The following is a 24420-nucleotide window of genomic DNA, read 5'->3' on the forward strand; positions in this document are numbered from 1 at the left end:
ACGACCGTGGGACATAACAGAGGAAGAAGATGATGGGAAAGGTAGGTTGACACGCAAGTCCCATAGGATAGACGGTGTTAGAACCACGTCTATCCTATTCGAACCATCCCTCCTACCAAAAGCCACCGCTGCCCTAACCAAACGGTCTTCTGCTTTTTCCACAGCTGCTTTTCTATAACTCACAGCTCACAGCAGCTTTCCAAAAGCCACAGCCCAACCAAACACACCCTGGAGGTCATTTGAGCCGGTTTAGGAGGACATAAAACAATGGGTAGCTCAGCATAGCAACTCATACCTTTCTCGGCTTTTTGGCTAAGATCAAGTGTATATCTGATATGTGGGTCAAGCACTCACAAGGATATTAAATTTATTTTTTGGGAGAGCTCATCATAGTGGCTTGCCACTAGGGTTCTCAGGTGTCACCTAAATTTTGCACTACTTCTTAGGCTTGGCGCGCCCCAACCAAAACAAAATTAAATTTTGATGGTTTGACTTAAGCACCTTACCAACCTATTATACGTGCTAATCCTACCACAGGCTACATTAGTAACTAGGATAAAATCTATTAACTTTTGTGCATGAATATTTGCATTATTCTTTTTCAAAGTTCTCATTGTCTAAAAAAAGGCTCTAATAGTTGCGGGACCATAATGTATTTTCACAGCTTGATGGAAGCACAATGAAATGAATCAAGTGGAGGCAAGGGCAACCACCCTTCCCCTAGTTAACTACAAAATGTTCTAAATAGCGGGCTATGAAATTGATACAAAATGTTCTAAATAGCGGGCTATGAAAATTAGCGGAGGCATGCTTAGTTAATGTTTTAGTGGAGGCATGCTTAGTTAACTACAATATTCTAAATAGCGGGCTATGAAATTTAGCGAAGGCATGCTCAAATAGCTAAGGTAGCTACAGTGCAACTATAGCGGCAGCTAAAGCAAATAGCATTTCAAAAAAAAACATGCCATATATAGCCACAAAACAAGGAATTTCAGCAAGTATTTCAACATATAATGAATGCATACTTCATCTAGCATTTCAAGGCACACAATAAATAAAACAGCACAAGTGCAAAAGTTCTCAGTTCTGACATCAATACAGAGGGACTGACATACAGTTCATAATAGTAAGCAAAATCTAACAACTTCAATTAATAACAAACAAACATATACATGTCTCAACATCCCACAGGTCACAGGTGCTTGCAATATCTAAAGATATTCATCATCACCAGAGCTAGAGGTGGACTTGTCAGCATCCTCATCAGAAGCTGACAGAGATTGCATGTCAATGTCCAAATTATCTTCTGATTTAGAAGAGGAAGCAGATTGCACTTCATCATCCATGACAGGAACAATCTTCCTCCCCTTCCTAAGGCGCTGGAGCTGGATACCTCTCTTTCTTTTGGAATGTGTTGTTGCTGCTCCCTGTGAAGATTCTCCCTTTGATGATGCTCCAGCTTGCTCAGCTTCATGTCCTTGTTCAGCATTTGGCGCAATGCCAGTGAGCCACTTATTTTCATCGTCCTCGAGAAGAACATTAGCAATTGCCTTCTAAATTGGGTCCCTGACTTTGTCATCCTTCTTTTTCTTGAGTTTAGAGTTGAATTTAACAAAGACAAGATCTTTCATACTATCATGAAGTAGCTTATTTCTTTTTTTATAAACCTGCATATAAATTGTGAAGTGGTGAAGTGTGAATTAAATAACAGAAGAATTGTACAGAATTACAGAATTGAAATGTACTCGGCTCTTACTTGTTCAAATGCACTCCAGTTCTTTTCATAGACAGGGAAGCTGCATGTCAAACCCAAGATTCTTATTGCTAATTTCCTAAGATTTGGTGCACTTGTCCCATGATTCAGCCACCATTTAGCTAAAAACAGGAATTGATGACAACAAATTAGTCATGTGTCTACTAGTCTCAAGAAAGAATTGAAGAAATGTACATAAAAACTACATATTCACCTGGATCAAAGTTTTTGTTTCTCCTCAGTCTTATAACCATTTCCTTTCCAAATGTACCATTTGCATCCTGATAGTGCTCCAACTCAGCAATAATTTGGTCATGAACTTCAATATCTTCAACCATCTTTGTCACACAGCTTACTAGTCCTTCTTTGAATGATCCATCTAACTCAATATCTACCTTCTTTGGATAATAATAATATGGGTTCAGGTAGTAACCAGCCCTATGTGGTGGCGTCTTCAACTTGTTGTCCACCTCTTGTCAATGATATCCCATACTTCCTGAAATCGACTACTGTCATCGTCAAATCTTAGAGAGATTTTTTCCTTTGCATTCAACAAGTGGCTACAAGAAGCCCATAGCTGGTACATCACTGTCCATTCTCCTGAGGGCATTAGCCAATGGCTCAAAGAAACTAACAGCATTATCAACTCCTTTCCAAAAATTTATCAGGGCGGACAACTTTGCTGGCATTCTTCCCTTTCACCTTATTCAAGTACCCAATTTCATTGAGTTCGTCAGACCTAAACAACCTCATCAATTGTTTCTTGATGTCCTGTATGCTCTTCAAGTTCAAATAAGCTGTAGCAAACCTAGTGACACCAGACCTGACCAAATCTTTGCCAAGAAATTTTCTATGAGTTCCAAGACCCTTGTGTGAGCATAAAGGAACGCAGTCAAAGACCTTGCCTTAGTAATTGTTTCATCCACTGATGGCAGCTTCCCTATATCCTCCAACATGAGATCAATACAATGGGCAGCACAACCATTCCAATATATGGTGGGGCGCTTTGCTCTCAATAAACTAGCAGCTGTATCACTAACTCTAGCATTGTCAGTCACCACTTGAACTACATTTTTCTCCCCTATGTCATCTATACACCTATCGATTAGGTCAAAGATGTATTTCCCATCCTTCTTCACAGCTGAACAGTCCACAGAATCAAGGAAACAAACACCATATGCACTATGAACTACCAAATTCATCACCCCTCGGCCTCTTTTATCTGTCCAAGCATCTATCATCACGCTACAACCAGTGAGCTCCCAAGATTCCTTATGTGCCTTAAATGAATCCAGCACCGTTCTTTTCCTTTTCTGCAAGAATGGGCCACCCATCTTATATGGACTAGGACCTTGCAAGTTTCTGCCGTAGCCTCCAATTGCTTCAAGCATAAGGTCAAAGCTTGGAAGGGTCACTGCATTGTGTGGAATGCTTGCTTCATAGAAAAACTTACAGATGTAGTTATAGTTTTCCAAATGGGCCACCCAGCCCTAGCCGGGCACTAACCCATCCTGGCCCGGCACTATTAGGCTCGAAGGGTTTTCGTGCCGGGCTGGGCTGGCACTGCGTGCCGACGAGGCGGCCCAGGCCCGGCCCGACGACCTTTTTATCGGGCTGGGCTAGCCCACTAACACGACGGGCCATGCCGTGCTAGTGCCCGGCCCGGCACTAGCAGCGGCGGCCGGCTCCAGTTGCCCCCGGAGGGCGGCGACGACCGGCCTCCCGCAGACGGTCGGCCCCCGGCGGCGGCGGCCGGCCCCCCGCGTCGGCCTCTGGCGGCGGCGGCTGGCCCCCGCGCAGCTAGCCCCCTACGGTGGGCATGGTGGCCACCGTCCCCAAGCAAGCAGGAAGGTCGGGAGGGAGGTGGGAGGACCCTGGGAGGCTTCAGGCTGGGATCTTGGGGACAGGTGGACGGCCAAATGGGGAAAATTGAAAGGATAAGTTAGGGTTCTGCATTTATATGGTAGTTAGATCAGGCCATCGTGCTGGCCCAAAAATCGTGCTGGGCTCGTGTTGGCCCAGCGTGCTGGGGAGGCGGCCCAGGCCCGGCACTATCATCGTGCCGGGCCAGTCCTGGCACTATTCACTTCGTGCCGGGCCCGTGCTCGTGCTGATTTTTAGTGTCGGGCCTTGGGCCGCCCAACGGGCCTGGTCCATTTGGAAATCTTTGGATGTAGTCACATGCACGATCCCTCTTCTCTTCTCTTTTCTGAGTTGAAATCTTTGACTGGACCTTCTCGGTGAGCCCTTTGCCTTTCCTTGCAGCTATAACCTCTTCTGGTGTTAGCATGTAGAACTTCTCAATAGGTCCACTTGAGCTTCTCTCTTTCCTTAGCACAACAACAAAATTTGTTTCAGCATCATCATCACTAGACTCTCCTTCTCCTTCTGAGTGACTCAAGTCTACCACAGCTCTAACCTACTTCCCGTTTACAAAAAAAATGGAGTCTATGAACTCATGCATCATAATTCATATCACACTCACAAAAGAGGCAGAACTCTATAATTTTCTGGTTCTTACTAACTCTGGTAACAGAATCAAATTGACACACATAAAGCACAGGTATAAAAGTGCAGTAGAGGTGAAAAAGTTTCTTTAACAATAACATGTATTCTTTTTCTTTGGCTATTATACTATCCAGTTTGCACATCTTTTTAACAAAAAAAGTTAGTGACTGTATAATGGCTAAAAGAAGAATCATTTACATTGCATAACACCAATCCAAATAGGTAGTAGCCCTACTGTAAATGACTGATAACAGATGGTTTCTCTCGGTTGCTCTGTCCACAGAACGGCAGGCCATGGGGGCCTCTTGCCAGAACAGACAATTTCAGTCTTAAAAACGCTTAGCCTCATCACCAATTTTGCCTCTGGCGTAACCTCTCAGCCAATAAGATGCCTATGTAGTTAGTTCTATGGCCTAAATCACGTTCACCAGAAGTCTCCACAAGAACAAGCGCCTCCACTGAAATGGTGGAACCTGTTGGCATCTCGGACCACGATATCCCTTTCAAACAGCTTGGACACCAGCTTGGTGAACTCGTGGCAGTCACCACACACCCTGAGGTTCTTGGCTATCCTTAAAGGTGTACCTGAATGAGTGCTGATCAAGCCAAATGCTATTGCGAGCCTCTCGCTGTGTTTATGCAACATACCTATCTTCTCCTCTTCACTCACATCGTGAAGGACAAAGCTTGTGTCCTCTGTGTAACCTTCTTTCCTCAGTTTTTCTGTTATCTCGGCAAGCTTCAGATGGATTGCCTCTGAGTCTCTATGAGAGTGATCTCTTGCAGTGAAAGTGCGGACGTTGTTTCCTATCTCAATCCAACTGCAAGCTGGATCTTTTCTCAACCCTAGTTCTTCCATCCTGGCTCTAACTTCTTTGACATCGTTCCACTTTCCCAACTCAGCAAAAACATTTGATACAAGAATATAGTTGCCTGGGTTGTCAGGTTCCAGCTCGAGAAGCTTATTGGCTGCAACCACAGCAAGGTCATGGTTTTTGTGGACACGACATGCCCCAAGCAGTGCACACCACACCACCGATGTTGGTTTCATAGGCATAGACTCAATGAACATGAAAGCCTCCTCAGTCCGGCCTGAGCGGCCCAGAATATCAACCACACAGGCATAGTGCTCCTGCCACAGTTTTAACCGGTACTTGCTCATCATCATATCCAGATAGTATTTACCCTCATCAACAAGCTTTGAATGACTACAAGCATGCAGCAGAGCAAGGAAACAAACATGATCAGGAGTCAGACCAGTCTGTAGCATTCTCTCAAAAATATCTATGGCTTGCTTGCCATGTCCATGCATGCCAGTAGCGTTAATCATCGCTGTCCAAAGAACCAAATCTTTATATTTAGCCCCATAGAATACTTTGGTAGCATAGTTCATGCTTCCACAACCAGAATACATGTCCACAAGGGAACTAACCACCGGACCTTCTATAGGAAAGTTCCTTCTGATAAGAAAGCCATGAACCTGTTTTCCTTTTGTCAATGATGACAAACCAGCAACAGCCACCAAAATACTTACTAGTGCTACAGAATCAGGTTCAATATTTGCTTTCTGCATCTCAGTAAATAAGGAAACAGCTTCATTTAACAACCCATTATTTGCACAACAGTTTATCATACTAGTCCAAGTAACAATGTCCTTTTTCTCTACCGTCTGAAATATATTTAGTGAATGGTGAACCTCTCTGCAGTCCCCATATATATCTATCAGCCTATTCTTCAGTATCAAATCAAGCAACCCATTTCTAATAGCATAAGAATGCACTTGCTTTAGCAGAGAGAGGCTTTTCAAACCACTACATGTTTCTAAAATGCTTCCAATCATCATAGAATCCACCTTGATCCCTTGTTTCTGCACCTCTCGGAACATTCCCAGTGCTTCAAAATGCCGAGAACTCTGCGCAAAACAAGCAAGGATTGTTGTCCAAGATATGTGATCTCTAATGCTCATGATTTCAAATACTTTTGCTGAACACTCTATGGAATCACACTTTATGTACATGTCCATCAATGTATTTCCAACCTGCAAATCAGTATGAAGACTATGCTTTATAGCATAGGCATGAACCTCTCTGCCATTGTTTAGCCAACGCAAATGTCCCAATGCAGAAGTCAAGCTTACAACACAGGCTTGATCAGGCTGAAAACCATGTTGAAGCATTTCATGAAAAAAATCAATGGCCTCAGCATACAAACCGTTTTGGATGTAGCAGGAGAGCATCGAATTCCATGATATGTAGTCTTTCTCATCAATCTGATGGAAAACTCTTAGAGCACTATCCACCCGGCTGCATTTCGCATACATGACAAGCAAAGCATTGAGCTGGATGTTGAACTCACTGTCACATTTGAGAAGTGCTGCATGTAACTCCCTGCCCAGATTCAGAAGAGCTAGCTCCGCACAAACTTGCAGCACCCCCACAGCTGTGTAGGAATTCATACTGAATCCGGACCTCTGCATCCCTCGGAACAGCTCCAGGGCTTCCAAGGTTCTCCCGTTCTGCACGCACCCCGTTATAACTGAGTTCCAGGACGCAACATCCCTCCCCTCCTGCAGCCACTCATAAACCTGCAGCGCCGAATCCAGCATGCCGCACTTGGCGTACATCCCGATAAGCGCATTGGCCACGAGGGTGCTCTTATCAAGCCCACTCTTCACAGCCAGACCGTGCACCTCGTGCCCGCAGCGTCGGTCCCCCTCCATACCGCACGCCTTGAGAACCGACGCGAGCGTGCACCCGTCGGGCGCCGACCCCGGCGCCACCGACGCCCGCATGGCCCGGTAGACCCGCACGGCCTCGCCGGCGCTCCCGGACGAGAGGTATGAGCCGACGAGCGCGTTCCAGGAGAAGACGGTCCGCGCGGGCATTCCGTCGAACAGGCGGCGCGCGTCGTCCACCCCCCCGCACCGGCCGTACATGAACACCAGCTTGGTCGCAAGAAAGCCGTCATCGTCTTCGTCAAGGGAACCAGTGACCAGGGCGTGCGCGTGGACCTGCCTGCCCTCCGCGGCCGCCCTCCTGGCGGCGACGAGGTCGAGCACCCAGCCGTAGTGCTCCCGAGGAGGCTGCGCCCGGGCCGTCAGCAGACGTAAGGCTTGACGCAGGTCGCCTTCCTTGCAGAGACGCTTCAGGGACAGGGAGGCGGAGGTGGACTTGGGAGGCGAGCTGGCGGGTGCGGCGGGAGGTGGAGTTCGGTTGGGGAGTGATGGGAGGGACAGCGCGGCCATGGCGGTGGCGGGCTTGGAGGCCCCGGGAAGCCGGACGCTCATGCCACCAGTGGCGTCGAGAGCTTGCAGGGATTTTTGGATATGGCTCTTGTTATTCCTATATGGGCCAACTCAGAAGGTATATCGCAAATCTGGGCCGCACGCCTCGGGCCCATTTGTGAAGTGGGTCACCAAGCCGCCAACAAAGAAACAGGCAGCTCTTCCGCCCAACGCGACGAAGCCCAACATAACAACTTGGCAACGGTAACCTGGTTTAGCTAAGCGAACTTGTTTTTCTCAAAAAGAAAAAAGGTAAGCGAACTTGTAACCTAAGCTCCAGATTGATAATTAGTACCACATCGCCAGGGGAGATCATATGAGCCGGTGGAGGAGAACATAAGACAAGGGTACCCCATCCTAACAACTCATACCTTTCTCGGTTTTTTGGCTAAGATCAAGTGTAGCATCTATTATTATCAATTAATATCTGATATGTAGGTCAAGTAGCACAATGATATTAAATTTATTTTTTGCCACTAGAGTTCTCAAGTGTCTCCTAAGCATTGCACTGCTGCTTAGGCCTGGCACACCCCAACCAAAATAAAATTCAATTTTGAGAGTTTTTTCTTGCTATAAAAGTAATCAAATTGATGGTTTGGTAGCATATTGTTTATGAATATGTTGGGGATTCTGAATCTTACTACTAGTTTATTCATTAGATGAAACAAAATTATCCAATATATACATATAAATTTGCTTTATATCTTCAAAAAGGCGTGCGTGAAACTCGAAACTTTTATGCATAATAGAAATGTGCATTTATATATCTTCAAAAGGCCGATGAAGCGTAGTACCGAAGACAAGTTTGGTCTTATTGAATGACCCAGGGAAACAAATCGATTTTAAATTTAGTTTCACAGCGAAACACAGTTGAGGTGAATATGCATGCTGCAACTGATATCAAATACCTGTGAAAGTGAAAACATAACTTTTGTACAAGTCCACTCAGAATCATAGATTTTTTTTTTGTAAATAGTAATCATCAAGCTCACAACTTGTTTATGTGATCACGGTGGCAGAATTCAGAACATGTTTCGCATAAGCATTTTACAGCCATATCTGTCATTGCAGGTTCAGTTGAATTACAAAATATGGGAATGCAGCGCAACCTATGAACTAAAGCTCCATATACAAATGCACCAAAGAACTGCAATTGCGTAGTGGCACTTATTCATTCTGACAAAGAACTCGGTACACTCCGATCATGGTTTTGTCTCATCCAGAATGCCAGATTAAACAACCTGGCACCACATCCATATCCGGTGCCGCACATAACCGCATGCAAGGTCACCTAATGATTGTCTGAGAATAATATTGTCACAAAGTAGCTTGCACAGTGAAAAAGTATGCACCGTGGATTCCTTTATGGCTCGTTAGCATCCGGCTTTTGTCCATATCTTTGTGTGATATCACCAAGCAGATCCTTTAGCTCCCCCTTCTGAAGAAAATTATGAAGAAGGAACCAGACACTGGTTAAGATGATATGATTAATGCACTAACAAAATTAAATGAGAAAGGCGAACTTGCCTGGTGCATGCTTAAAATGATGTCAGATCCCCCAACAAACTCTCCTTTGATGAATATTTGTGGAAATGTAGGCCAGTTACTGCATAGACAAAAAAAAATATTGAAATTGGCAGGGCATGCTGAATGGCGTGTGATAAAAAAAAAAGGTGTTCATAGATATCGGTGCACGGCAATTCAGATGGATAAAAAGGAAACCTGCAATATCATTACACAAGACACAAACAGTTGATATTGACACTGTTTACATGAGGATGATATAAATCAACCCTTGCAGGCTTAAAACTATATGTCAACCTGATAATTGTAACTCATTTTGTTGATTCTACCATATTCTGAATCTTTTGTTCTTTAATTTTTGGTTAAAGCTGGTTCTTCCCTCTTGAAGGCAAGCTTGAAGATCATTTCCTTCATGGCTTTACCATATAATCTCATACAGTATCTATCATGCAAAATTTAAATGAGCTACTTCAATCTAGATTGTTTTCCCTGCACATGTATAACTGTAACCGCTTGCCATCTAAGAACACATCTTACGGGAGGTGTAAAGAGGACACTTACGTGTGGGCTTTGACAGCCTCTTTGAGCCTGAGATCTCCCAGAATATCTCTACCACAGATAGGGACATCTGCAATAGAAAGATATAGCTTAAAATTTAGAAAGCGCCATTGGTTATTGACTGAAATTCAAACAAATCGGTAATCGACTAACTAAAGCGAACTTACCATATTGCTGGAAGACCTTGACTGCCAGTGCGCTGAAGCCACACATTGGAGACTCAGGGAAACCCTTCATGTAGATCAAAACTGGGTTCTCCCTGATATCCTGCCAAGAAAATTTGCTGTTACAATGAAGAAATGGCAGCAAGATATGATACATTAATAAGCTTCAGGTTATGCCTACCAAATTAACATATTTTCAAAACCCACAGAACCCTAATGCATTTTTACAGCTTGCTAGAAGTCTAATAAAATGAATCAAAAGGAGACTATCCCCCTCCCCATGGTTAACCCTAAAAAGTTAGGAGCTTTGGTCTAAACATTCTGAAATCTCATGTTACATGTAAATACCTGAGCAACAATGTCATGCAAAGATGTGTCCGAACTTTTGCTCATTGGTTTGAAATCTTGATGTGTATCACGATCAGCAGCTATTTGTGTTGCAGTTGAATCCCCGGTTGCATTAGGATCATCACCACCATGTCCTGATGAGTAGTTCATAAACTGCTGGAAAGCTGGTCGTGACACAGCCTGCTCTTCCAGTTACCATGCAAACAAGGATTCACAAAAATTAAAAAGGAAATGCAAATTACCTAAGGTGCAAAAGTTAAACACTAATAGAACAGTAAATACATCAAGTATAATGGTGTGTTGTTTTAAACAGGTTTATGGAGACAAACCTTCTTCTCAAAACCAAATTAGAAAAAAAAAAGAAGAGAGACTACCTCATATGAACTCATGCATCATATCACATATTCTCAAGGAGAACTCTATAATTGGCTGGTTCTTAATCACACAGGTTACAAATCAAATTGGCACACATAAAGCACAAGTATTAAAGTTCAACAGAGGTGTAAAAAGTTTCCATAGACAATAATTGCGCAGAAAACTTGAAGGTTGCAACCAGAGAATGATAATCGTAATAAAAGAACAAACCTTCAATTTTGATCAGAAGGGGAAAAATATTTATGCCAAGATTAGACAAACTGCCCCACTTCCCATTAGTACATTTGCGCACACTCTTTTGGCATGTTGCACACAACTTTTTAAAGTCATGTGACATGGGACAAAGAACATCTTAATTACATGTAGTGCGTGAGAGAACTGTAGCACTCATAGCCTTATCTGAGACATGATAAGCACTTGCAAATCAATACAGGCAACAAAAGAGGTAGCAATAAAGAAATTCACTCATTTCTGGAGTTAGTATAGTACAGTGTCCAGACATATGATGGCAACTGTTAACTTAAAAGCCACAGAACAGGAGAACTGGAAAATTCTGGAAACTACATGTATACTACTAGGTTTATTCAATTACCCGATTTCGGAATAAAACCAATGAATTGGAAGTATGCAAGCTACGCAAATTACAGAGTTACAAGTTTAAAAAATTAACTTTAGCCATTCAATAATGCACGCACAAGGTCACATTGATCTAAATTCCAAACCCCAGATGTGCTAGTACTCAGGAAGGAAATAAAGAGGAAAAACTATCTTAGAATAAGGAGAGTAAAAACTAGTAATATCATCACAACTGTATCAAACAATCTCGCTGCAGTAGCACTCGAAGCAAGCAAGGACAGACGAATGAGAAACCTCGAGGTGTGATTGGATTTGCGAGCCTTACCGCTGTCGTTGGCGCGCGGCACGATCTGACAAGCCCCCTCGCGACGAGGGCGGTCGACACCAACCTCTTCATGGTACCCTGCAAACGGCGGATTGGACAAAAGAACAGGGCGTGTAAGCCATGGATCTGCCAAACGAGCCGGAGAAATCAACAAACAACAGAAATGCCAACCCAGCCGCAACAAACTCGTGCAGTCGTGCTACACGATACTAGGAACAGGACCGGCGGCGAGCTTGGGGCAAGGGGGTTCACTTAAATTCCCAGAGTTTTGAGGGGAGTGAGTGACTCCGCGCAGCAATCAAATCGAACGGAGTGTCCAAGCCAGAAAGCAAGCCAAGCCTAGTTTCGCTTACCAGCAGAAGAGGGAGCCAACTCAAGGTCCGGATCGATCTCCGCTCTGCGCCCACCGGCCGACGAGGGAGGGGAGGACGATGGAGGATGGCCACCAAAGAAAGGAGGATTCCGTCGAGGCGGCGTGCTTCGGCTTCGGCGGCGGAGGCGGTGGCGTGCGTGCAGGGCGGTGAATGGGCCGGGCTGATGAGGTGGTATGGTATCACATTGGGCCGTGTGTTGTTTTCCTGGGCCATATTATACTTAATGATTCGCGGTGATTATGTATGTGTACACGGCGTCTCAACCCCGAGATTAGGCCGCGTCGTTAACTCGTGACCGCACAGCTCTCCGTTACGTGACACTGTTACGTGGCCGTTTGGCCGTTTAGTTTAAGCCGCCGGGCGATGACGTGCCCCCCTGACGCGGCGCCTCCACAGTTTCTCGAACCTCAGTGCCGAAAGCGCCACACGTCGCCGGCTAGTTAAACCCCCACTTCCCCACGCAGTCCTCTTCGATCGCCTCGCCGCGAGTCGCCACTCGCCACCGCCCACGAAGCCGCGGCCCCCTCTCGCTCGCCGACGCATGGAGCCCACCGCCCCCAACTCCTCCGGCGGCCACCACGCCGCCGCCGCGGACGCCACGGGCCCGACCGACACCACCGTGACGCTCCCGCCGCTCACCCTCCGCGACGTACCGCGCCTGCCCGCCGCGCTGGCCTCCCCGTCCCCGGCGGTCCAGAACCCCATCTCAAGCCATCCCTACTTCCACCCGCCGACCACCTTCTACATCTCCCCGGGCGACGTCTCCCTCCGCCACGCCTTCTTCGACCTCGCCTCCGCGGCGCCGTCCCCGCTCGTCGCCTACCGCCGCGCGGGGCCCCGGAGGGACATCGCCGTCGACCCGGCCCGCGCGAGCGCCGCGCTCGTCACCTGCGGGGGCCTCTGCCCGGGCCTCAACACCGTGCTCAGGGAGCTCGTCGTCGGCCTCCAGGAGCTCTACGGCGTCCGCGACGTCTTCGGCGTCGCCGCGGGCTACCGGGGCTTCTACGGCGGCGACGAGGACCACGTGCGCCTTGACCCGGCCGCCGTCGACGACTGGCACAAGAAGGGCGGGACCGTGCTCAAGACCACGCGGGGCGGCTTCGATCTTGGCAAGATCGTCGACGGCATCGTTGCGCGCGGGTACACGCAGGTGAGCGCAGCGCGCACGACTTTCAGACTTTGACACAGACGGTGGTCAGAAACTCTCAATTGCAGCTTCCGTGTCACCTAGTATTTACTTGTGTCTATCCATCTACCTCTAGACTGCAAGGTCGCAATGTGCTGTACTGAATTGGTGATGCGAGGATTTATTTTCTAAAAAATATGCTTTAAATAATGTAAGATCTCAATCAAACTGGTTAAGACTTCTGCACTCTCCTTGAGTGTTAAATCATACCTCATGACCATTATAAAAAGTGCTTTGAGGGCCTTTTTATGTTTCATATGTGTTAGATATTCACATAATCACATTACTCAGGGTATGACAGAAAAGCCTAACGAGTCATAGAACGTTATTGTCAGTTAGGGGCAAGAAAGAAGTAGATGACCAATTGTTGCATTTTTTTAACCTCAATAGGATGAAACCATGAAGGTATGCTGACAATCGACGTGCTAGTTGTGTAATTCCTTCCATATATCCTTGCCACTAAAACATTTTCAAATTTACATGTTCTTTGCTGAAGGTATACGCAATTGGCGGAGATGGAACCATGAGAGGAGCCGTGGCAATCTTTCAAGAGTTCAAGCGCCGTGGTTTGGACATATCCATTACTGGGATCCCAAAAACTGTGGACAATGACATTGGCATCATAGACAGGTCATTTGGTTTCCAAACTGCGGTGGAGATTGCTCAGCAGGCAATTGATGCAGCACATGTGGAGGCTGTTAGCGCTGTCAATGGTGTAGGCCTTGTCAAACTAATGGGCAGGAGTACAGGACACATTGCGCTTCATGCCACTCTGAGCAGCCGTGATGTTGACTGCTGCTTGATTCCAGAGGTTGATTTCTACCTGGAGGGCAAGGGAGGTCTGTTTGAGTTCCTATATGAGCGGATAAAGAAGAAGGGGCATGCTGTCATTGTAGTCGCTGAAGGAGCTGGTCAGGAATTGATTCCCCGTACTGATGATCAGAAGCGTGAGCAGGATGAGTCTGGCAACATTGTGTTTCTTGATGTAGGCCCCTGGCTGAAATCTGAGCTGGGTAGATGGTGGAAGAAAGAGCATCCTGATGAACTGTTCACTGTGAAATACATCGATCCTACATACATGATTCGAGCGGTTCCGGCAAATGCTACCGATAATTTGTACTGCACCTTGCTGGCTCATTCGGCAATACATGGGGTCATGGCTGGGTTTACTGGCTTCGTGCCTGGTCCGATTAATGGGACATACAGTTACATACCATTGGAAGACGTTGCTGTGGCGAAGAACCCTGTTGATGTGAATGATCACAAATGGGCATGGGTCAGATCAGTCACAAATCAGCCAGATTTCCTGATATCCCAAGCATAAGACCTGAAGCTCAGTGGTGTCGCCAAATTGTAAAGATCACTGATCCTCCCTGCACATGTTAAAATGGATTTCTCTGATCCAGTTGCTTCCCCGGTTATTTTCTGTTCAATAAGATGGTAGATGTTGTCCCCTCCAGTTTGTGTGCTTGTGGAACTCTTCTGAGAATGTAGGTAGCAAGCTGTGCATGTACGAATGTTTAAATTGTCGTTCTTATGAATAACTGATGCATGATGAAGCTTTTGTTCGAATGAAATGTTGTTGTCAGTTGTTTGTCAGTGCCAGATCGTAGAGTAAAAGTATGTTAGGTTCATGATTTAAAATATATCAATAGCAGCCCTTGAAACAAAATGGCCTATTAGCTCAGTTGGTTAGAGCGTCGTGCTAATAACGCGAAGGTCGCAGGTTCGAGACCTGCATGGGCCAATCAATTTTTTTTTCCAACGTTTTGGTCTGCGCGAGCTGCGTCTGCACTCTGTAGCCTTTTTCTTTAAAAAAAAAAAAACTCCAGTCGAGTTTTGTTTACCATTTTTACATATGTAAGTCTTAGAAGATCCCCATATCTTGGCGTTCGTCTCTGACGCTTCTCTCATCCTCTACTCTGTAGATTGACAGCCTGAAGGGACTGCTCGGCCAAATTCAAACGAGATACCTGGCTAATATCGCTCTTAAAAGGTCTACAAACTCACAAGATGATAAGTAAAAGCCTTCCGAATCCCAGGAGCCCAATCTTCTCGTATAGAACAGTAGTTGAGCCAGTGGAGAGAATAATACAGGGTGAAGTGAACCAACCACCTCAAGCAATTGCCAATATATCTACATCATGTACATCATAAATCAGAGTCTCAGCTGCCTCATGCTAGCTACTTACAAGCTAGTGCCCAGTGTTTCTTCACTTCACGAAACTTCTCTAGCCGCTGAACGACTGACTATTCATGGACATGGATGGCCCCCGTGCAGGCGCCTTGTAACTGACGAACTCACCTTCAGGCCAGTCAAGATTCAGGGCAGATTGGCTCGATTTCTATTGGCAGACCCCTCTGGAACTCCACGTACGGGTATGCCATCGGAACGTCATCGCCATCGATTCTCCATCTGCAAGGCGCCAAGTTTTAATTCAAGAGAGGGGAAGGATGATCAGCTAGCGGTTCTTCGGTAACCGTAGGTAGTTCTATTACTCCCGGAAAACAATACCAGGTCCTTTGTCATATTCAGATGGTCGCAGATTATTATGAACCAGATTTGGCAGTTTGATCACACGATAATGTTGTTTCTCTGGTTGGTTAGCAGTACAACTCAACTTGCATATCCTACTTGTAGAAAACTCCATGCAGACATGCCTGATAATATGTTCTACAGTTCTGGATCCACAACTACATAATACTTAATTTAAGACTTGCGGTCCCTGTCGATGGTACATCACAACCCTCTTGCTATTACTTTCAACAGTTTCTGTTACTAGTATGACACCGCTAACCTCATTGTTTTGCGTCCTTGTTCATGTACTAGTATGTGTTACTATACTTTCTAGGTTAAATCCCAACGATAAGCACATTATTCTGATTTCCTGTTCATTTTGTCTCGTCCCTACTTAAACTTAAAAATCCGTCCCACCGCATTAGTTTGTTACGCCGGTTATCGAAATGTCTACGATGTTCATGTGCTGCTTTGATTTGCCAGGTTTGTTGTTGTGACTGTACCACTGATTTGTGTATGCATCTCAAACTCTGATAGGACAAATATTCCCTTTTGTTTTTACCTATAATTGAGCACAAGGTGATGGAGGAAGAAAGCAGCCTCTACTTTGGCAAGCTCCGATCCTGGGCAGAGCCGGGGCCCTCCGCCGAACGGCGTAAACCTCTTGCTTGCCCCTTGGCTTGAGCCCTGGTACAGCAGTCAGATAAGTCGTGCGTGCATATGAATCAAGCCATGAAGATCATCAAAGAATTCATTCAAAAAAAAATCAAAGAAACCAAAAGAAAAATAGTGAAGCAAAGCCAAGGATGCTGGCTTTGAATGAGAGGAATCATGGCCAGGACCATTGACAACAGGCACTACAGCCTCAGGCAGCTTGCTTGGCATCTGAAGACACCAGGATAGTTGCAGGTAATTATGTCACAGGTGGACACTCACTAATTAAAGGCAGCAATTAGTTAAGAGTACACACTTTAAAGAAGATTCCCTAAAAGCCCCAGATAAGCTTCTTTGATAGGTGCTCTAGCCTTTTAATTATATATTTCAGGTTTGAATAAGTAGCTTATTATCACAAAGTTAAGCTGTTAATTATGGCCTGACAGGAATGAAATATGATTGTGCGAATCATCAGCTCATTAGTTCATTACCAATATACATGGCAGGTGGTAAAGTACTACTCATGAACAGAAAAGAGCATACCTCCCATCTGCAGGGCTGAAAATGTTGTGCGTTTCCATGAAGCGAGGGGTTCAGATGAACAGCACTGAAGACGGGTAGGACCTTCCAGCCAGATGGAATCAGATACTCTGCAACAGAGCAAAAGCGAGAGCCACTTGCTTTTGAGCATCTTCGTCTATCAAAAGCTAGGTGTTTCTAGGCATAACAATGCTTAAAAATCAGGCTTAAAGGTGCGACCATCCCCTCTGCCTCCGATCCATTATCATGTGATGAGCACAAATGGAATCTGCAACGAAAGCCTCAATACGGTGCTGATGCAGGGTTGTTAATTTACCTTTGTATCTGACATCTTTGAGAGCCTTCCTGTGGACGAACTTGACGATGTTGCCGCATCTCAGAGCCTCATTGATAACCTGCAAGAGCATGCACATATGCATCACAAACACACAACTAGTCTGAATATCCACAAAAATGTCATTTGTATGGCTTGCTGCTGACAGGAGGGAAAAAAAAGGTCCCTTGCTTACTAACAAATCCTGTACAGTAGGTAGTGAATGGTCATCTTACATGTTGGGTATATTCCATCTTCTTGTAGTCTTCTGAAGTCAAGCACTCCTCCTTCCCTTTGTTGGATCTTATGCTGTCGTGCTCCCTCTGCGTGCATAGCATATTCACATGCATATAGTTTACTGATGGCCACCGGCCTAGCTACTAGCAAATCATCTGTGTCTTCACAGTGAAAATCATGCATGTATTACCTTGACCAGGTCCAGATCTTCCGCAGACTGTCCAAGAAAATACACGACCATGGAGATCAGGAGCGAGGTGGTCTCGTATCCTCCCAGCAGGGAGTCCAGCACAAAGCTCACTTTCTCCTCATCGGAGAGCTCATTGCTCGACAGGAGCACGTCAAGGAAATCGCCCTTCTTGCATGACCCTGCACTCCTCCGCTCCTCGATGATGCCCTTCACAGTGCTGGATATCCTCTCTCTGGCCTGTGTGAGTTATTAGGATCGGAGCAGCAGACAACAGAAAAAACCACTGTTATATACTGTATGATCATAACGCATCTTTTATTAGTGTAAGCATGGTATGTTTTTTTATTTATTGTAAGCATAGTGTGTGCTAATAAAGGCATGTCTGGATGGTTTACCTGGACAGCCTTGGCATATGGGGTCCCTGGGATGTAGAGAGGGAAGGAGATGAGGCCCTTCATGAAGGCCAGGAAGTCCTCCAGTATCCTGGCAGTGACCGGCTCCTCTGGCGACAACCCCAGCACCTGCTTCACTATCACACTGAATGCAAACTGTGCTTCTCAAAGGACAGAGAACACGCCACCGCAGAGGAAAAAGAAAAAAGACCCTGTGTAAGTCAAAGTGGCCACGGAAAAAGATTCATGCAGCAGCAACAGCAAGAGTAACAACAAGCAGGACGATGTATGCACGTCGGTGACATGTGCAGAGCTTCTCTCTCCATGTGTCTCCAAGGGATTAACAGCAAGAGTACAGTTGCTAACCTTTCTTGCCTCCTCGCAGAAGGTGATGACCTTGACGCAGCCGCCACCGCCGCACTCCTTGCCACCGGCCGCCTGGCGCCATGAGCCGACGACGTGCAGCGCGATCTTCTCGATGTCGCCGAGGTAGCTGGGCTTGAGCTTGGTGGAGGTGACGAGGGCGAGGGCGAGGTTCCTGAGGCGCTTATGGTCCTCGCCCAGGACCACAAGCATGGAGGACTTGCCCAGGATGCCATGGATCGGCCTGGGGTAGCTGCACTGGAACAGCCGCTCCTCGTTCTGCAGGATGAAGTGGTTGAGGTCCTGGTCGCACGACACCACCGTGGGGGTGCAGAACAGGTGGGACTTGAACACCCGCCCATACCTGCAGCAGCATCATACCCACAACAACAACATTGGTGTTACTGTTACCGCGGCCATGTTAATCATCGTTTAACCTTTTTAAGGGGCTGTTTGGATACGAGGTGCTAAACTTTAACAGTGTCACATCGGATGTTCGGATGCTAATTAGGAGGACTAAACATGAGCTAATTATAAAACTAATTGCAAAACCTTGTGCTAATTCGCGAGACGAATCTATTAAGCCTAATTAATCCATGATTTGACAATGTGGTGCTACAGCACCACATTGTCAAATCATGGATTAATTAGGCTTAATAGATTCGTCTCGCGAATTAGCACAAGGTTCTGCAATTAGTTTTATAATTAGCTCATGTTTAGTCCTCCTAATTAGCATCCAAACATCCGATGTGACACTGTTAAAGTTTAGCACCTCGTATCCAAACAGCCCCTTAATTGCGATGTCGCGGTAATATATAGTTAAGAGGATCTGTGGTTTGCTGTGCACGGATGGTGGTGGTAAAAGCAAAGGAAATGAAACGCTGGAGTATTTACCTGGCGCAGTGATCCTCCAGGAAGCCACCCAGCGTGTTGGAAGCATGGGGCGTGAGGAACCTGAGCGTCTCACCGATCAGCGGCCATCCGAAGCTGCCCCTGGGGGCCTTCGGGTTCAGGAGCAAGGGCAGGAAGTGGCTCAGCACCAGGGCTAGGAGCGAGGAGAGCAGGATCGCCAGAGCGGCCAGCGCGAGCTCCCCCGCCATCATCGACCACCACTCGCAAGTCTCATCTCACAAGCATGGAGCCAGCAAGAATCACTCTGTCTATCTTTATATATCTATATATGTATATATGTATATGTATATCTGTAAGTACGAATGCTTCGCCTAGCTTGCTCAAACGCTCACGCAGGCACAGCTCACCCCTGGGCTGCTGTTCCCTTCTCTCTCTGGAATGCGAGGCGAGGGGGGAGCTATATAGTAGCAGAAGCGAGGCAGGAAGGATCTTGGCAAAGGGAGAGGGGAGGGAAAAAAAATAAGGCTGCCTTTTGTTTCCTTTCTTTGGCCGCCTTCTTTTCGTTTGTTTATTTAGTGTTCTTCCATGCATTGAAGTAGCATGATCTCTGTTCTTTTCCCTAAAACAAAAGGTACTGGCAGTATGATCTCTGTTTTTACTGCAGCCAAATTACCTCAGTGATGCAGTACAGAACAGTAACATAAGTGTAGCTTTTATCAAGGGAGGGGCTATAGCTAGGACTAGGAGGATGGTCCAGCGTAGGGTAGCCTAGCATCTAGGCTGCAAAGGTGCAGTCAAACACGCAGGTAGAGAGGGAGAGAGAGAGAGAGAGTTGTGCAAACGGCCAGGGCTGCGGTGCTCTGGAGTCTGGACAAGGTCAAGCCAGGCGAATGTGGAGATTTGCAAATTTCAACTTGTGACCACGTAAGCCTCTTTTTTAAAAAAATAAAAACAAAATACGAACGGTGGCTTCTAATCCTTGGAGCTATATATAGTTCAGACAACGTAGCAAATGAGCTGCCTTGATCGTAGTCAAATTGAACGCATCGCCAGGGACGCATCAGAGACTGTTTCTAAAATAGGTTCAAACACACTTTCAGACAATACTGTGTCCTCTAGCAGTGGTAGTACATTGATTGGATTGGCGAGGCAATGATTTATGTTCTATGGAGTACTCAAGATTTTCTTCCGATTATCTTATTGCCTCTGTTTGTCGACATGATGGTCAAACTACACCTAGTGCAAGTACAATCTCATCATCCTAGGTCAATGTGTGCCTATCTAGGAGAAAAAATCCTCACATTTAAAATTGATTATATATAGTTTGACTTTGCATATACTTGCTTATCGCCATAGTACCGAATTAACAGCAAATTAAACAATTTATTCGGATATATGGTGCGCGATGTTCTTGTAACTTTACTTGGGCTTACATTTACAGAGAAGGGGTAACAGAGAGTCGTCAGGTCTTTTGGTACCATATGGGACTCCGACAACCACTGTTGCAAGACTCCCCACCCCGAGTAACCTGCCCTGTGCTGGCAATTATTATTAGCCCTACTCCCACAACCGTCACCAAAATGAACCCAACCGAACACACACAAAAATATATAATTAGAGTATGCCTAATAATATAATTAGTTGCTAGCCAGTGTTACATTACAAGAACAAGTTCTTGTAACTTTATGCGCCCATGAAAACTGGATGGACCTGAATCTCTTCTCTTTGCTTCACTCAGCACCAACCTAATATGGCAACATCTACAGCCAGCTTGTACCACTTTATTATACTTAGTTCTTATGTATACAAGGTGTGGAAGGGTAATCTTATTGAAAAGTTTCGTTTATTTTTTCTAGACTAGCCATATCATTTAGTTCCGATATACGGGATCGAAGGTTGTCTGATGATCAAATAATGAAACCTCACGTCGCCTAATGCATGATGTGAAAACATATACTGATGAAAGTATGAAACCACTCTCCTCTTATAATTATAAGCATTTGTCATTAGATTTATGTGAGTTGCACCTAATTCATTGAGAATGGAACCGGCATTAGGGCTAGCCTCGGCTTCACTAATTCATACATCCTTCGGATCGGAAGAATTTCCAAGGGATGTTGTGGAAAGGATTTTAATGAGTAGGATTTCTTTCCCCTTTGGAACATGAGCTTCAACCTCTTATATTAAGTACTATCTCTCTTCTTTTTTTTCCCCGAAAGGACGGCAAGAACTTTGCCGTGAAGATTTTATTAGAAGAAAGTACTATCTCTCTCTTTGGTAATTTCGTAATGCTTTTCTAATGATCCACGACATTGTGCAGTATAGCATCATAAGCCAATCATTTTACATACTTGCCACTCCTCAAATGATCAATGTACAGACAGTACCACTGGGCTTGGAAACGGGCACCGCGCGCATAGTCAAACATAAATTTGGACTACGGCACCTGGGCAACCGGGCACTTTCCGATCAGAAAATAGGCCAAGTCAGAGAGCAAAGTTGCCGTGATTTTCACCAGGCCTGTACACTCAGCACGGGCGCACCCCAGATGTACTTGGAGCGCCCGACCCAAAGGACACCGCGACACGGGCAGCCGTGCGTGGAGCGGAGCAAAAAATATTCCTCGACGAGAGAAATGGTGGTGGACTGGTGGGATACGAGGTGCTAAATTTTAACAGTGTCACATCGGATGTTTGAATACTAGGGGCTAAAGTTTAGTCCTGTCATATCGGATGTTCGGAGGCTAATTAGGAAAACTAACCATGAGCTAATTATAAAACTAATTGCAGAACCCCTAAGCTAATTCGCGAGACGAATCTATTAAGCCTAATTAATCCATCATTAGCAAATGATTACTGTAGCACCACATTGTCAAATCATGGACTAATTAGGCTTAATAGATTCGTCTCACGAATTAGACTCCATCTGTGTAATTAGTTTTGTAATTAGACTATGTTTAATACTCCTAATTAGTATCAAACATCCGATGTGATAGGTGCTAAAGTTTAGCACGTGGGAGCCAAACATGCCCTAAATATTTGTAGTTTTGCCGTGCGTTAGATCGGATATAGCCTAGCACACAATGACATAGGATGTATACTAGTTTGGGCAACGTGCCCTACGTCCAGTCAGGGTCAGTCGATCGACTTTATTCCTGAGCTCAGATGCTCAAAGTTTGCAGTGGGGGTAAAAATGAGAGGAGCATGAGAGGGGGTGCCTGAGTCCTGACTTTATTCTCGTCTCAATGGAAGAGAGTGGCAGGAGCTCAGACATGCCCTAAGTGTGTGAGAGTGTGAAAGCGTAAGAGTGTAAGAACGTAAGAGTGCGTAAGTCGTAGAGGTGGAGAGTCTGTCCCCTTGGGAACGGCCTTACAGGTCGGAAAGGATAAGAGAGTTTGTAAAGGATAAGAGAGTTTGTGTACGGGCACTGCCTAGTCTTGTTGAAGCCCACATCGTCTGGTGCGGTATGGCCTCCGTCCTCGGTCCCTGTTCTCCTCGTCAAACCGCTCCGTCGTAGCGAGTAGGTTTACGGCGGCACTGTGCAAGGCATGCGCAGGGTGTGGCGCGGTACGGTTCTGCGTACGGCCGGCTGACCCGAGCGCTTCCTCGTTATCTGTCCCACCTACTCCCTGGGCTCACACCGGGCAGGCATCCCCAATTTGTTGTCCCAATTAGCCCTGACCGAGTCGGTCGGGGGAGTGGTACGCGCGGTACGGTGTGTCCTCTGTCAGGAGGACTTGGTCGGAGGACCCGATCAGGAGAACTTAGTCGGGAGAACTCAGTCGGGGTCGGACTGTGACCCCACCCCCGACTGGCTCCTTTCGGTCGGGGTGCCGACTAGACTTCCTGGTCAGAGGAATTGGCCGATGGCCGGATCAGAGCCTCGGCGCGTAGCCGGGCCAGCCAAGATGTACGTTGTTGCGGTACCCTTCATTGGGTCAAGTGTTGTAGGAAGGCTATCCCGTTAGGAACCCCGAGTTTATGCGGTACCCTTCATTGGGTCAAGTGTTGTAGGAAGGCTATCCCATTAGGGACCCCGAGTTTATGGACCCGTTAAGGTGATTAGGCAAACTAAAACCTTAGCATCTAGTTTCCACTATTTTGCATGAACATAAACTAGATCATTCTATCCAAGACGTGCATTCTATGGTTGATCTAGTGTGGAACCCTCATCCAAAACAAGTTTTGCAACCTAGACCCAATCCTAGCAAGAGACTGCACTAAGAAAGTATAGGCTAATAAGTTGTAAGTATAAAATGCGGAAACGTAAGATGAGGGGAAGCAAACTCTTGACATGAAGATTTATCCCGTGGTATCGGTAGACACTAAGCCACCACTAAAGCACTCACACAAGAGTATTACTTCCCAGTCACAAGTCTTTTCTGGGGCACCCCTTGACTTGCCACAAAGGCTTGGCTACTAAGGCTCACGCCAAGTTCCCCAGTCACCTTGATACCATCTCCACTAAGGAGTTTCTCCACGTCTCCACTAAGGAGCTTCTCCATGAAGGAAGGGGGTCTCCACGTCCCCCGCACACGGTCGTCGACGCCGCTCCACACCAAGCCGGAGGGTTGAAGACTTGCTGGTGAGCCACCAAGGCTCCAAGGCGCCGGCACACCTTGTACAACTGTGGTTCACTCCTAGAACCGATCACACGGTAGGCACACCTTGCACTTTCCCTTTCTCTACACCTATCCTAGCATTAATCACTCTCCTAAGCTTGTGCTAAGCCTTAGAATAATCACTTAAGCACTTTTGGTGGCTTGGATGTGTTATTGATGGGTCCTTATCTCCAATAGACTTCTGCACACTCCAGCTACTTCAAATGGGCGAGTGGAGGGGGTATAAATAGCTCAAGGCATCAAAGAGCCGTTGCTCCAATGGCTAGCTAAAGTATACCATCTGATGTTCCAATGGTCTGTTTTGGCATGCATCGGAACATCCGGTGCAACTAGCCATTGGCCTCCCCGCGTCCAAGTTCTTCAATGAATCATCCCATATTCATCCGACGCTTCATCCGATGGCACTGTCAGAACATCCGGTGCTAAAGGGTTTTTGCCCAAAACCTATCTAGAAGTTTTTGAAATAAATATGCTTCGTCCGCGCTTCCCTTAGCCTACCATCGGATCATCCGGTGCTATAGGGTTTTTTGTCTTCAATTTCTTCACCCAAGAATTCATCCGACTCTACTAGAAATCCTACCATCGGAACACCCGATGGTCTCGACTCCTTTTCCCTTATTTCTCGTTATACTAATTGCTCCGACGCTTGCTCCAACGGTTGCTCCGATGGACCGTCGGATCATCCGATGGTACTGGATGTTCTAAGTTGAATACCGCCACTTGAGCACCAAAAATACCATCACTTGGATGCTTGAATATCATAGAA

General features: G+C 46.1%; 4 protein-coding genes and 1 non-coding gene across 5 annotated transcripts; 2 read left to right on the forward strand and 3 right to left on the reverse strand.

Moving 5' to 3' along the window:
• Window positions 1-4321: 4321 nt before the first annotated feature.
• Window positions 4322-7577, reverse strand: LOC101767123 (pentatricopeptide repeat-containing protein At3g63370, chloroplastic). Its single transcript, XM_004975855.3, has one exon. It carries the CDS (start codon window positions 7545-7547, stop codon window positions 4686-4688), a length of 2862 nt encoding a protein of 953 aa, XP_004975912.1. The 5' UTR covers window positions 7548-7577; the 3' UTR covers window positions 4322-4685.
• Window positions 7578-8492: 915 nt separating this feature from the next.
• Window positions 8493-11961, reverse strand: LOC101767522 (monothiol glutaredoxin-S1, mitochondrial). Its single transcript, XM_004975858.2, has 7 exons — window positions 11768-11961; window positions 11415-11492; window positions 10139-10318; window positions 9794-9893; window positions 9630-9696; window positions 9072-9150; window positions 8493-8982 (listed from the first exon to the last, which is right to left on the reverse strand). Exons 2-7 carry the CDS (start codon window positions 11484-11486, stop codon window positions 8908-8910), a joined length of 573 nt encoding a protein of 190 aa, XP_004975915.1. The 5' UTR covers window positions 11487-11492; window positions 11768-11961; the 3' UTR covers window positions 8493-8907.
• A 200-nt stretch (window positions 11962-12161) lies between these two features.
• On the forward strand, window positions 12162-14621 carry LOC101768461 (ATP-dependent 6-phosphofructokinase 2). Its single transcript, XM_004975859.3, has 2 exons — window positions 12162-12938; window positions 13471-14621. The coding sequence occupies exons 1-2, from the start codon at window positions 12330-12332 to the stop codon at window positions 14296-14298; spliced, it is 1437 nt and encodes a 478-aa protein (XP_004975916.1). The 5' UTR covers window positions 12162-12329; the 3' UTR covers window positions 14299-14621.
• A 26-nt stretch (window positions 14622-14647) lies between these two features.
• On the forward strand, window positions 14648-14721 carry TRNAI-AAU. The gene has a single exon. It is a non-coding gene; the product is annotated as a tRNA-Ile (tRNA).
• Window positions 14722-14991: 270 nt separating this feature from the next.
• LOC101768860 (cytochrome P450 724B1) lies at window positions 14992-19452 on the reverse strand. Its single transcript, XM_004975860.2, has 9 exons — window positions 19076-19452; window positions 18185-18545; window positions 17822-17974; window positions 17427-17663; window positions 17236-17322; window positions 17003-17081; window positions 16690-16796; window positions 16055-16179; window positions 14992-15390 (listed from the first exon to the last, which is right to left on the reverse strand). Exons 1-9 carry the CDS (start codon window positions 19282-19284, stop codon window positions 15291-15293), a joined length of 1458 nt encoding a protein of 485 aa, XP_004975917.1. The 5' UTR covers window positions 19285-19452; the 3' UTR covers window positions 14992-15290.
• Window positions 19453-24420: the final 4968 nt, after the last annotated feature.

Source organism: Setaria italica, chromosome VII (assembly GCF_000263155.2).
Source record: "Setaria italica strain Yugu1 chromosome VII, Setaria_italica_v2.0, whole genome shotgun sequence".
Lineage (NCBI taxonomy): Eukaryota > Viridiplantae > Streptophyta > Magnoliopsida > Poales > Poaceae > Setaria > Setaria italica.

Bases quoted from the DNA above. Each gene is read 5' to 3' on its own strand.
- LOC101767123 (XM_004975855.3), bottom strand. From the start codon at position 7,547: ATGAGCGTCCGGCTTCCCGGGGCCTCCAAGCCCGCCACCGCCATGGCC.
- LOC101767522 (XM_004975858.2), bottom strand. From the start codon at position 11,486: ATGAAGAGGTTGGTGTCGACCGCCCTCGTCGCGAGGGGGCTTGTCAGA. The intron at 9,697-9,793 runs GTAAGTTCGCTT...TTTCTATTGCAG, and splicing joins CAAGGTCTTCCAGCAATATG to ATGTCCCTATCTGTGGTAGA. The intron at 8,983-9,071 runs GCAAGTTCGCCT...AATTTTCTTCAG, and splicing joins TCATTTTAAGCATGCACCAG to AAGGGGGAGCTAAAGGATCT.
- LOC101768461 (XM_004975859.3), top strand. From the start codon at position 12,330: ATGGAGCCCACCGCCCCCAACTCCTCCGGCGGCCACCACGCCGCCGCC. The intron at 12,939-13,470 runs GTGAGCGCAGCG...TCTTTGCTGAAG, and splicing joins TTGCGCGCGGGTACACGCAG to GTATACGCAATTGGCGGAGA.
- LOC101768860 (XM_004975860.2), bottom strand. From the start codon at position 19,284: ATGATGGCGGGGGAGCTCGCGCTGGCCGCTCTGGCGATCCTGCTCTCC. The intron at 18,546-19,075 runs GTAAATACTCCA...ATGCTGCTGCAG, and splicing joins CTGGAGGATCACTGCGCCAG to GTATGGGCGGGTGTTCAAGT. The intron at 17,082-17,235 runs GTAAGATGACCA...ATGCTCTTGCAG, and splicing joins AGATGGAATATACCCAACAT to GTTATCAATGAGGCTCTGAG.